Here is a 12,978-nt window from a genome sequence, read left to right as displayed (position 1 = left end):
CTGTGTATCAGCTCTTCTTCATGCCTTCAAAACCAGTACCATTTACGTGACTCTTAACACTAACAGTTTAGCTGCCAGCAAAAGATACAACCTTGGTCACCTCTAGAATGCAACTTCTGTGTGCTAACTCTGAGGAAACCTTTCCCAGAAGATTTTACCTCAATAATGCTTGTTTTCTTCTTCATCAGTGATAATTTTTCAGCTCCAGCTAACCAACATCAGATAGCCAAGCAAAACAAAGCAAAGTTTCATTTTCATCATCCTCTGGTCTGTTAATCACAGTTACTTCTTAACCCCAGCTAACCAGAACCACAGATTAAACTACCCACTGGAATTTCACAAGCCAGGCCTCCATTGTCAACACTTCGTTCCACACTCTTATCTTCCAAGCTCCCACAGTACAGATCACCATGCTTTGAATACTCAATAGCTTTCTAGACCAAAGTTCCAAAGTTCCCAATCCTCCCAACAGTATGCTCAGGGCAGTCACAGAAATACTCCACTATAGTTACACCAGTTTCTGTCTTAGAATTACTATTACAGTAATGAAACACCAAGACAAAAAGCAAATTGAGGAGGAAAGGTTTATTTGCCTCACACTACCACATCACTGTTCATCATCCAAAGATAGGGCAAGAATTAAACAGAGCAGGAACCTGGAGGCAGGAGATAATGCAGAAGACATAGAGGAGTACTACTTCCTGGCTTACTCCTCATGGCGTGCTCAGAACTCTTTCTTATAGAAACTAAAACTACCAGGCCAAAGTGACACCACCTAACTGGACTAAGACCTCTCACATCAAATGCTAATTAAGAAAATGCCCAACAGTCTCCATTAAAGCCAAGTCTGATAAAGACAATTTTTCAAAGTTTCTTCCTCTCAGAAAGTTCTGGCTATGTCACTTTGACTTTAAAACCAGCCGGCACACATCTACAACATTCTAGATTCATAGAGCAGCTTTTTTGTAGAAATTGCAAAGTTACTAATAAACATGCTCTTCCCAAAGCCAACATTCATCTCTTTGTGCTGAATTCATAGTCTCTACTATTTTGGCTACCTACCCTACTAGGAGCTTTATTAATAAAGAAAATAGCTCAGATTTTAAAAGCTACATAATAAGAACACACGTTTGACCCCATTGCCTACAATATTTTTAACTGAGATCTTCAATGTACATATTCATCTGAAGGGCTGTTGTGTGTGTACATTCCCTTCCCTATTTTTTTATCTGCTCCTCCATTCCCAGATAAATCTTCTGTAGTCTTCCAACTTGATTTCAACACAAATACTTGACAACATGGCTCTTACTAATGAGCTTACTATTACCCAAACTCTGTCTCTTTGCATTAAACATCTTTATGACATCCGATACTCTCTTCCTGGAGATGCTCTTTCTTTTTTTTTAATTTAATTTTATTTTATTTATGTGTATAGATATGTACTACATATGTGTAGATATGAAGTCCAAGAGAGAACATGGGATCCCCTGGGCCTGGAATTACAGTAGTTGTGATCCACCTGAGAGAGTACTACAAACTACACTCAGGTCCTCTGGGAGATCATCATATACACCTAAACTTTGAACCATCTCTCCTGCCTAAAACCCTCTGTGTTACTTGACTTCCATGATACCATACCATCTTTACTGTCCTTACCTCCTACCTCCTGTTCAGTTTCCTTAGAAAAAAAGGAAAAAGTCCTCCTGGACCTCTGTTCAGACTCTTAATGTTGACACATCTGTCCAGGATTCTATCATGAGACTTGACTCCTTTTTAATCAATGAATATTTTAATTTTAGACTATTCCATCTAGTCCTGCCCTAGACTGCTCTGTCACCAAAAACAAAATGCCTCTCTAGGACTAGGGCAGGGGCACAATCATTCAAAAATTTAGAAATTTAGAAGTTTAAAAAATTAGGAGGGAAGATTCCACAAGTCTCAAGAACTCCAGATACTGGACACTTTTTACCCTTATTGCCCAAGTGAATGACTACTACATGAGAACCAGACTATCTAGCAGTACCAAACTAGGTGTTCCCTGGTTAATAAAGCTTCTCTTTCTGTGCTTCCTTGACATAAAAATACAACAAGAAGGGTAGTACTCCAACACTATTCCCAGTTGGCTTTCTCTGCCTACTGTTTTTAGATCAAGATGTGAGCTCTCAACTGTTCACGCCACCATGCCTTTATCTTGACATCATGGACTTTAGCCCTCTGAAATTATAAGCCCAGTTAAAAATTTTCTGTTATAAATTGACCTGGTTGTGTTGTTTTATTCCACCATTAAAACATTAACTAAGACAGAGTGCGACATAGATGTCTCATGTAGAGCTGAGCACTCCATGTATCTTATTCTAGACAGACTGATAGGGAGCAGGTCTCTGCATTAATCATCATCTACTACAAAAAAAAAAGCTTCACTGGTAAAGGATGACTTTTTAAAATATTTTTTAATAGATTAGATACTGTCTAGAGTTGAAGAATGAAAACAATGAGTGGTAGCTATGTGGCTTGAGAGATCTTTGTGGGATTAGAAAAAGGTCCTAAAGCAAGATGATGATTGTGGTGGTGGTGGTGGTGGTGGTGATGATGATGATGATGATGATGATGATGATGATTACACAAGTCTCAATTTTACAGGAAGTCATTGAACTGTACAGTTACAACTGATGAATGCATAAAAATTAAACCTCAGTAAACAGATTGAAAAAGAAAGTGATAAGAAGACCCCTCATGTTGTATCTCATTTCCGTAGAATTAAACATACATCAGTTCCACTCGGGAAGCCTGACTGTTTACTCTACCAGCTCCTTTAATAAAAGCAATTCTCAGAGAAATACTAGCTTCAATCTACCAGCTCTGACACCACTATAGCTTAGGAATGAATGCTCCAATCTTAAAGGGGTCTGTGAGGTACTCTGTGCCATCAGATACAGTGGGCAGAGATGCCCTAGATGGTTACTGAGAGAACCATAAGATGTTAAAAAGACCAAAGACGGTTAAGTAATGAGGAAGCTGCTCCATGTACACAGGGTCATCCTTCCCTGAGGGAGATGTGTGCTGAAGCACTGGGATTCAGGATCCAAGGTGGGATGGGAAAATATCTTCAACATGGAAAGAATGTGGTTCAAATTAAAGCTATTTCCATCCATTTCAGAAAACATCCATTAAAACTATTCTCAATAAGCATCAGAGTCAAATCATACAGTGGTCATGCTGTGGTCAAATGACAACTAAATTAAACATCAATAACAATGAAGCTCAGGAAACACCACCCTTCCATAGACTAGGAAGCACATTTGTAATAATACCGAAGTAAAAGAAGGGACTGCTGGGGACAACAGAAAACTGTCCCACCTGGAGAGGATCAGAGCTGAGGGACACATAAAATCCGTTGGTTAAGCTTTTTTTACAGATGCCAGAAAAAAAGCAAGATAATTAAGTCCAAAATCAATACATGGAAGCAAATAATAAAAATAAAAGAAATAAATGAAGTGAGGAAGAAGTAGACAAAAATAGAAAACGTCAAGTCTTTGAGGGGTTTGTTTTTGTTTAAGTTTTTTTGTTTGTTTTTGTGGGGTTTTTTTTTTTTTGAGTCTAACAAACCTTAATGTTTCAACATATATCAAGAACTCTAGGTAGTTTAGAAGGGAATAAAATGTAAATTTCATAGACATAAGATCAGAAATTAGACATCTCTCAAGTAGACTGGGGGTAGGTGGTCTGTTCTATGTAAAGACAGGAGAGTTCTGGGACAGTGCACATGCTCTGTGTCCCTGTTTGCATGGAGTATCCACATGAGGAATGACTGACCTGAACACCTGATGTCTGGCCATCTTCACTCATGTGATCACAACTGCCTGTTTTAAAGGTAGAGAGAAATCATGCTCGAAGCAGCACATGGCTGGGTTCCAGAAGACCTCTGGGTATTTAGCCAAAGGCTGAAGTTCCCCTACCATCTTCCATTCAAGCTACTACAAGCCTCCATAAGGAGAGCCTCTATGAGACCAAGTTACAATTTCTCTTGCGACATCCGTCACATAGACCATATGAAAAGGCAGATGCTACTAAATTGTTTTTTTTTTAATGCTGTGTTTCTACTGGAGGGCAAAGGTATCATGAGAAATAAAATCTGAAAAATTTGGGAATCCACATGCATTACTTAATGAAAGTGCCACCGTTGCAAGTTCCTAAAGTTTGCAAGCAAGGATAGATAGTTCTGGTCCCACGCAGAGCTACAGACAAGAGAAAGCCTGCTGAGGTGTCATTTCTGTACAGCGAGCTCACAGCAGGACAGACTCTAGCACTGTACCTAGGGATTTATCTAATTTTTGCAGTTAAACCTCGCACACTGCATACCAGGCCATTTTGCAGACTGGTGGCTTTAATGATAGAAAATCCATGTCTTTCTGAGGATTATTCAACAAGTTAAAAAGTAATCCCCTTGATTCTCAGAATCCTTGGAACAGAAGCACAGCACATTCCTACATTTATGAGAGCTCTTTTCTCTATATTTGCTTCTTGGTTTTTTTTTTCCTCCAACCTACTTAAATAGACCAAGATCAAACTCCAAGGTTACATAATCCTTGAAGCCGCCCCTGATCTTTCCAGGCAGCATTGAACCTTTTCTTTTCTTTTCTTTTCTTTTTTAATTAGATATATTTCTTTACTTACATTTCAAATGCTATTCCCTTTCCCGGTTTCCTGTCCATAAGTCCCCCCATACCCTCCCCAGCCCCCATACAGTTGTTCCCTCCATCCATCCCCCTTACTGTCCCGCCACATTCCCCTGCTTGGGGGTCCAACCTTGGCAGAACCAAGTGCTTACCCTTCCACTGGTGCCCCAACAAGGCTGTTCTCTGCTACATATGCAGTGGGAGCCCTGGGTCATTCCATGTACAGTCTTTCAGTAGTAGTTTACTCACTGGGAGCTCTGGTTGTTGGCATTGTTGTTCTTATGGGGTTTCAAGCTCCTTCAACTCTTTCAATCCTTCCTCTAATTCCCCCAAGGAGGTCCTATTCTCAGTTCAGTGGTTTGCTGCTAGCATTGACCTCTGTATTGGACATGCTCTGGATGACTTTCCCTCCGTTTCCTACATTCTGAACTCAGTAGCTACTGCACTTGTTCTGCGTACCTTTTCCTTAATTCATGATTTTTATTCACTTTACATCCTGGCTATGCCTCCCTTCCCTCTTCTCCTCACAGTTCCACCCTCACAAATGCCTCTCCCCAAGACCATTTCCCATCTCCCCATTCACAAAAAAAGGAAACCCCCACACCCAACCCTACCCCAGGTACCCACCCACCCTGGGACAACAAGGTACAACAGGACTGAGAACATCCTCTTTCACAGAGGCCTGACCAGGCAGTCCAGATAGGGGAAGGGCACTAATACATGGCAACAAAATCAGAGACAGTCCCTGCTTCACGTAGAGACATGAAGGCCAAGCTGGATCATTTGCTGCAAATATATAGGAGCCCTAGGTCAAGCCCCTGCATGCCCCAGTACTTTCACAACTCTTCCACCTAACTCCCTTAGCACCTCCCGATGTTTGGCTGTGGGTCTCTGCATCTGTTTCCAACCTATGTTAGATGAAGCCTCTCAGGAGACAGTTATGCTAGGTTCCTGTGTATAAGCGTAGCAGAGTGTCATTCACAGCACCGAGGCTGGATCTCTCACATGGGATGGGTCTCAAGGTGTTAAGTAGGGCCTCCAGGAAAGCAGGCCTGCACATGTACATTATAATGAACTCTGTAAATGTATAACTAGTTGTATGGCTTCATTTCTTAATAAAGTATATTAAAGACAATGTTAGCATATACATTAAAAACTATTTTTATAAAAAATATTTTGAATAATAAAAAGAATATTTTGAAATCTCAATAAATGCTTACTGGGTTGCATTGTAGACATTCATAAAATAAATTCAAATTCTTGTAGAAAGTTGATATAATTATTCGTAGATTCAATCTACTAAACTTCTAATTCTTTTTTTGTTTTGGTTTGGTTTGCTTTTAAAGACAAGGTCTCACTATATAGCCCTGGCTATCCAGGAACTCACTATGTACACCAGGCTGGCCATGAACTCACCTGGCTCTGCCTTTAGAGTGCTGGGATTAAATGCATGCACTCCACTACTGCTCCCATTTTTCTAATTCTTTAGTATTTTCTTTCTGTTGCTCCATTTTACATTAACGATAATACTGTGAGAAGTGCACATGTCCAAACAAAATAGTCGTTATCACAAGGGAGCCTTGAAGCTGACATTTCTTCCTGTGTCAAGAATGAAGGACAGAATGTTTATCAATCACTGGGAAGGAGGGACCACAGAGAAGAATAAATAATGACCACAATGCAAGTGTGAGTCAAGATATGGTGAGTCAGAAGACCAGGGAATAAAACTCTAGTCCTGATCTGAGGGCTGAGGAGAGCCGCATCCAGACTTTCTCATCTGATTTTGAACAATTTAGCAGGTTGGATTTTATTTTGTTTCATTTTATTTTAGCTTCTCTTGCTGATAGTGTGCTCATAGTGTGCAAGCAAAAATTGGGTAGAGGGAATTCAAGGAATGACTGGAAAACTGGTTTCATTGGATCTTTTTGTCTAGCCCTCCTCAGGATCACCATACATCACCACTGCTCCGCCTGTGATCTGTTTCCTGGGTTGACCATGCCTGGATGGAGCTGCCTGGTGACAGGAGCAGGAGGGTTTGTGGGCCAGAGGATCATCCGGATGTTGGTGCAGGAGAAAGAACTGCAGGAGGTCAGGGCTCTGGACAAAGTCTTCAGACCAGAAACCAAGGAGGAATTCTCTAGTAAGTGAGTCAGAGGCTCTGTTTGTGTGACTGTTGGGAGTGATCACTGAGGATTGGGAGGGCTTCTTGTCTAGCAAATATGGAGAAGCACTTGGAACTTAAGGCTTCTCCCATGCTCAAACACATCAGGAAGATTCATGACCACACAGCATATAATACACCACACAGCTGTAGGTCTAGAGTCTGACTTGTGTCTGATCTAGAGATAGTGGCCACAAGGACAACTGCTGGAGCTCCAGACCTCTGTCTTTCTTCCCAAGTGGCAATCTCACAGTTGTGTTCTTCCTGTAAGGTAAAATTAGTATATATTGGTCTACGGGAAGGATGCTGGGTTGGGGGCCTCCACAGAGGGTCCCTGCCTTTTCTACTTGGTCTGGTTGTTTGTTCCTTTCCTTGTGTGGTTCAGCAGAGGACACTCAGTGAGCATTCTCCAACATGGAGTTGAAATAAAAAGTCAAATCAGTGAGTAAAAGAGAGACAGAGAAGGCAGAGAATGAAAGACTGAATCACACAGAGCATATACGAAACAGTATAATGACCAGGGTCAGGTGAGGGCCATGGACTCCTCACCTCCTTTCTCCAACGTCATTCCCCTCTATCCTTCATCTCCACAGAGGAAATGACAGAAGACTTGTCTGGAGTCTGGCATTCTTCTTAGCTGAAATTGCTGCTCCTAGGGCAAGAGCAAGCTCTGGAATGACAGTGCAGATTCTTAGCTGCATTGTCTTCACACCCTCAAGATATCCCTGCAGGGACCATAGGAAAAGAGCCTCAGCTATGGGGACAGTGTCAGGAACTGGTGCAGACTGCCTATGTCACATACTCCTTTGTGAGGAATTTATCTGACTACGTAATTAACAGGGTCCCCCTGTGGATTCCATAGAAGCTAAAGGTACTGATGCATCCACGGCCCTGGCTTCCTGTCTGCAGCCGAGTCCTCTTATGGGCTGACTTGTACTCAGCATCGATAAATGCTTCTGTTAACTGCTGTATGCTGACTGACAGTTCTCTCAGAGGCTCCATTCCCATCTCTGTAATTCAGATAGCTCTTCCTTTGTTCTCAGTCCAGACCCAGAATATCAAGACCTATCAAGGTCAGGGCTGAAATATCTTTGTGCCTCACTCTTCTGAATCCATCTCACTGGAACTCTGGAGGACATAATCTGGTTATTCTGTTGCTGGTACATATTTCTCTCCTGTCTTCACACCTGTGTAGTATATACCAAAGATTGGTGTCACTGCCTCCAGACTCAGAACTCCGGCTATTGTTACTCCTTCAAATCCTAAGAGTATTTCCTCATTCTCTATCAACTAAATCCTAGCCTCCCTCCTTACATTTGAGTGCCACCTCCTCTCTGGTTACTTTAATGAATATAGGAATTTCCCATAATTCCTTGTTTATGTGTAAAGCACAAATGGCATCTTACTGCTCAGATGCATTTTCTACAAAGGGATGGGGTGGAAATAGATGCTTCCTCCTACCCTACAGATGCTACATTCTGATTTTTGAGCGTTTATGCTTCCTTCAGTAGAATGGCCTCCTCCCCAGTGTCTTCCCCCCATAGCTTCCCTTGAAGGTCTAAGTAACTGACACCTGTGTTAGGAAATTTCCATCCCATGCAGAAAGCTTCCCAAGGATCTGCTTTGTGTCCACAGAGCTGCAGACAAAGGCCAAGGTGACAATGTTAGAAGGAGATATTCTGGATGCCCAGTACCTGAGGAGAGCGTGCCAGGGCATCTCTGTTGTCATCCACACCGCTGCTGTCATTGATGTCTCACATGTCCTACCCAGGCAGACCATCCTAGATGTCAATCTGAAAGGTACAGTACCTGAGGACAACATGGAGCATGTAGGAAAATGAGAAGAGAAGAACAGGTAGTGGGGGGGGGGACTCCTAATTGGAACATGCTGTGCCCACACACATCTCTGACAGCACTGCTCACAGTCCTGATATTTCCTTAAGATTTTATTTTCTTTTGTCTCTGCATCACTGCTATGTATGATTGGTATGATGAGTGCTGATGGGGAAAGAAAATGGCATCAGATCGCTGGTCCTGGTGTTACAGGTGGTTGTGAAAAGCTACGTGAGAGCTAAACTCTTAAGCTCTTTGCCATCCCTCTTGTCCCTAGTCTCCAGTGAAGAAAACAGGCTGCGGGTGGTGGGGGAGGAACATGATTAAGACTCCAGATGAGGAAGGGAATGAAGCTTTAGAGTCAAGCTCCCAGTCCACTTCTCCTTCATCCCAGTGCAGTTGCATTCCAAGACCCAACCCTCCATGTCCACCTAGCCAGGGCCAGCTTCCAGGACAGATCCAGCCATTAGACAGTCCAGTGTGATTTACCGTAGTTCTGTGAGAGCCACCCTGCACCCATGCGGCAAGTTGTCCCTGGCAGAGACCAGAGTAAAGCTCTTTCACAGAACCATGCTGGGAAGAATGAACCAGCTCTTGTCCTCCCATGCACTTTCCTTAGGAGACATTAACTCCCATGTCTTTAACATAAGTTCTCAGCCCACTGTGGCCCTCCTCTGGAGGAGGTAAGGGTTTTTCCCATGATCTTCTTCTTTTTCTCTATTTTACTTTTAGTCAGTCTTTCTGAAGTATAGCTTCATAATGTTATAAGTTATGATGAAGCAGGTAAATTCACATGGGATTTCTATGTAATATCCTCACTTGCACCACCAAGGACCAATCTCTTTATCACCACTACACCCTCCTCCATATAAGTTCTTTTTTGGTTAATTTATCCTCTCATACAGTAGACCTCAACTGCAGCATCCTCTCCATCTTTCCACCCCCCTACTTCCTTCATCAGCTTCCTCACCTCCTTCATTCCCATCCATTCCTCCCATGTTTCCTTTCAGAAAAGGGCTGGCCTCGCAGGGATATCAATCAAACCTGACATAACAAGTTGAATTAAGACTAGACAGAGACCCTCACATTGAGACTGGATGAAGCAACCCAATAGGAGGAAAATGGTCAGAAAAGCAGGCAGAAGCATCAGAAACAGTCCCTGCTCTCTCTCTCTCTCTCTCTCTCTCTCTCTCTCTCTCTCTCTCTCTAGCTCTAGCTCTAGCTCTAGCTCTAGCTCTAGCTCTAGCTCTAGCTCTAGCTCTAGCTCTAGCTCTAGCTCTAGCTCTAGCTCTAGCTCTATCTCTAGCTCTCTCTCCCCCAAAACACCAAACTCCACAATGAAAACATATATACGGCCTAAGGTAGACACATGCAGGCTCCCTGATTGTTGGTTCAGTAACAGTGAGCTCCTAGGAATCAAGGTGTTTTGATTCTGTGGGTTTTCAGCTTGAGACTCAAGCCACCAGGGGAAGACCACCATGAAAATGCCTGGGGGCACAGAAGACAGGTAACAGATATTCCAGGAACCTAGGATAGAACCATCTGCAACAGGCAAATATATATATGAGTGAAGTTATGTCTAATGATATTTTGCTATACTCATAGATTGATGTCTAGCCCAATTGTCACCAGAGAGGCTTCATCCAGGACCTGATGGAAATAGATGCAGAGACCCACAGTAAAACATGAGGCAGAGTTCAGAGACTCAGGCTGAAGAAAGGGAAGAAGGGAATGTAAGAGGCAGAGTGGTCAAGGACACCACAAGAAAACCCACTTGTGTTCCTTATGTGTGACTTTCAATTTCATCACTCCAAGACTTTTTGGCAAAAGGAAAAATAATTTAGATTTTCCTGGAACACCTTCAAAATGTCCCTTCTAGTTTCTAAACCACAGCCCTGACACACATATTACTGCAGAAAGATGGCTAAGGACCCTGGTGTTCTTAGCCTGCCTCTCCACTATAATGCTCACCCACTGCATATCCCAGCAGCAGGAGACGTGAAGTGATGAGGATGGTGAATAGGGCGTTATCACTAGAGCATTGTCACACTGAGAAAATGTGTCACGGTGATAGCTATCAGCCCTCACTAGCAAACAAAACCCAAATTTAATTGGCAAATATATTAAACTTAAGAACATGAAGCCATTTCTCCAGGAATCGAATTACTGAGTGACTTTTAATGTCAACAAATGAGTGGGTGATAGTGGACTAACTCCTTGCCTGGGACATTACTTCCTTCCTCCGAGATCTGCAGGTCTGTACTGTGTCTACAGTGTCCTTCCAATCCAGGAGTGACCAGCAGTAGGCGCATATTGTTTTCAGCTTTCTTGCAGGCCCAATAGAAAGTAATATGAATGACAAATCTCGTTCTTAAAGCTATATTTCCAAATTACACAGTAGAAAGCTTTTCTTCTTCTCCAGAATTAAAGGTTTAGAAAGAGAAAGAAAGGAAGATCTGTAAAGCCTCGGCTACCAGACAGTGCGTGTCACTTATTTGATTCTTTATATTTGTTTACTTACTTTTCATTGCTCATGTGCCCGTGGCATAGTTGTGCTGATTCACAAAAAGAAAAAAGAAAAAAAAGTGCACCAGAGAGCTAGAAATAGGGTAGAAATAACAGGAAGGAGACTCTTAGATTTTATTTCCCAACACTGACACTGACGGTGTGTTGTCTGTGATTAGGTACCCAGAACATATTGGAGGCCTGCGTCGAAGCCAGTGTGCCAGCCTTCATCTACTGCAGCACAGTTGACGTTGCAGGGCCCAACTCCTACAAGAAGATCATCCTGAATGGCCATGAGGAAGAGCATCATGAAAGCACATGGTCAGATGCATACCCATACAGCAAAAGGATGGCCGAGAAGGCAGTGCTGGCAGCCAATGGGAGCATCCTGAAAAATGGTGGCACACTGCATACTTGTGCCTTAAGGCCCATGTACATTTATGGGGAGAGAAGTCCATTCCTTTCTGTCATGATACTTGCGGCCCTCAAAAATAAGGGTATTCTGAATGTTACTGGCAAATTCTCCATAGCCAATCCAGTGTATGTAGGCAATGTGGCCTGGGCACATATTCTGGCTGCCAGGGGCCTTCGAGACCCCAAGAAGTCACAAAATGTCCAAGGACAGTTCTACTACATCTCAGATGACACCCCTCACCAAAGCTATGATGATTTAAATTGCACCCTGAGCAAGGAATGGGGCCTCCGCCTTGATTCCAGCTGGAGCCTTCCTCTGCCCCTGCTCTACTGGCTTGCCTTCCTGCTGGAAACTGTGAGCTTCCTGCTGCGTCCATTTTACAACTATAGGCCACCCTTTAACTGCCACTTGGTCACACTGTCAAATAGCAAGTTCACTTTCTCCTACAAGAAAGCTCAGAGAGATCTGGGCTATGTGCCACTTGTCAGCTGGGAGGAAGCCAAGCAGAAAACCTCGGAGTGGATCGGGACACTAGTGGAGCAGCACAGGGAGACACTGGACACAAAGTCTCAGTGACAGAAAGGGGGCAAGGATGTGGTTCTGGGTGTTACCAGGTCCTCCAGCTAGGACAGAGGCACAATCCAGGTCCTGATGCCCTCTTTTGACACAGACTCTAACTCTATGTCTTTATGACTTCACTGGAAGCCTTGCTAGTCCACAAGCTTTCTTCCCTAATCCCCTGTCCAGAGACACACAGGTAGTTGTGCCTCAGCTGCTGTGACCAAAGGCTTCAGCAATGACAATTTCCTGTCACTTAGAGCTGAGTATTACTTTTCTGTTCCTCTTCAAGTCCTAAATCACATCCTGCTTTGGTTATATCTCATTGATTTATAAAGCAATAAATATTGTAATGCCTTACCTGGAGTCAGCATCTTTCTGTTCTTAGGCACTGCTGTGATTTCCCTTCCATAGCCAGGCCCTTTCACTTCACAAACAGAACAGAGAGTGCACCTCACTCATTGGAAGTAGCAATCTGAGATTAGCCTTCATCATCAAGATGTGGGTGTTATGCAGGGGTCAACAGGGAAGACTACGCATACATGAGTTTAAGTGAATAGAAAAGACTTTATTCTGTCTGCCAGATACACTAGGTGCTGAGGACCCCAGGGTAGCCCTGAGCTTTTCTTTCAGTGAGGGTTTAAGCACAAAAATGATGTTCTAGGTTGACAATTTCAGTTAATAAGAATAGACAAGAAGCAGAACAACAGAAGCTAAAAATGAAGGCTAGTAGATTATCAGGCTTTCCAAAACTGGATGGACTTTGAAGGATTAGAACTTTGTTTTGGTTTTGACAGGAGGTTCTGTCTACATTCTGAGTTTTATGGCCC

General features: G+C 42.9%; 1 protein-coding gene across 1 annotated transcript; it reads left to right on the top strand.

The window, feature by feature from the left end:
- The first annotated feature begins 6,385 nt into the window (after window positions 1-6,385).
- Hsd3b1 (hydroxy-delta-5-steroid dehydrogenase, 3 beta- and steroid delta-isomerase 1) lies at window positions 6,386-12,506 on the top strand. The gene is made up of 4 exons (NM_001007719.3): window positions 6,386-6,475; window positions 6,610-6,816; window positions 8,473-8,637; window positions 11,355-12,506. The coding sequence occupies exons 2-4, from the start codon at window positions 6,672-6,674 to the stop codon at window positions 12,164-12,166; spliced, it is 1,122 nt and encodes a 373-aa protein (NP_001007720.3). The 5' UTR covers window positions 6,386-6,475; window positions 6,610-6,671; the 3' UTR covers window positions 12,167-12,506.
- The last annotated feature ends 472 nt before the right edge of the window (window positions 12,507-12,978 follow it).

The sequence above is a fragment of the Rattus norvegicus genome, chromosome 2 (assembly GCF_036323735.1).
Source record: "Rattus norvegicus strain BN/NHsdMcwi chromosome 2, GRCr8, whole genome shotgun sequence".
Taxonomy (NCBI): Eukaryota; Metazoa; Chordata; class Mammalia; order Rodentia; family Muridae; genus Rattus; species Rattus norvegicus.
The sequence above is the reverse complement of the archived record's forward strand: the minus strand, read 5'-3'. Positions and strand labels throughout refer to the sequence as shown.

Bases quoted from the DNA above. Each gene is read 5' to 3' on its own strand.
- Hsd3b1 (NM_001007719.3), top strand. From the start codon at position 6,672: ATGCCTGGATGGAGCTGCCTGGTGACAGGAGCAGGAGGGTTTGTGGGC. The intron at 6,817-8,472 runs GTAAGTGAGTCA...TTGTGTCCACAG, and splicing joins AACCAAGGAGGAATTCTCTA to AGCTGCAGACAAAGGCCAAG. The intron at 8,638-11,354 runs GTACAGTACCTG...GTCTGTGATTAG, and splicing joins CCTAGATGTCAATCTGAAAG to GTACCCAGAACATATTGGAG.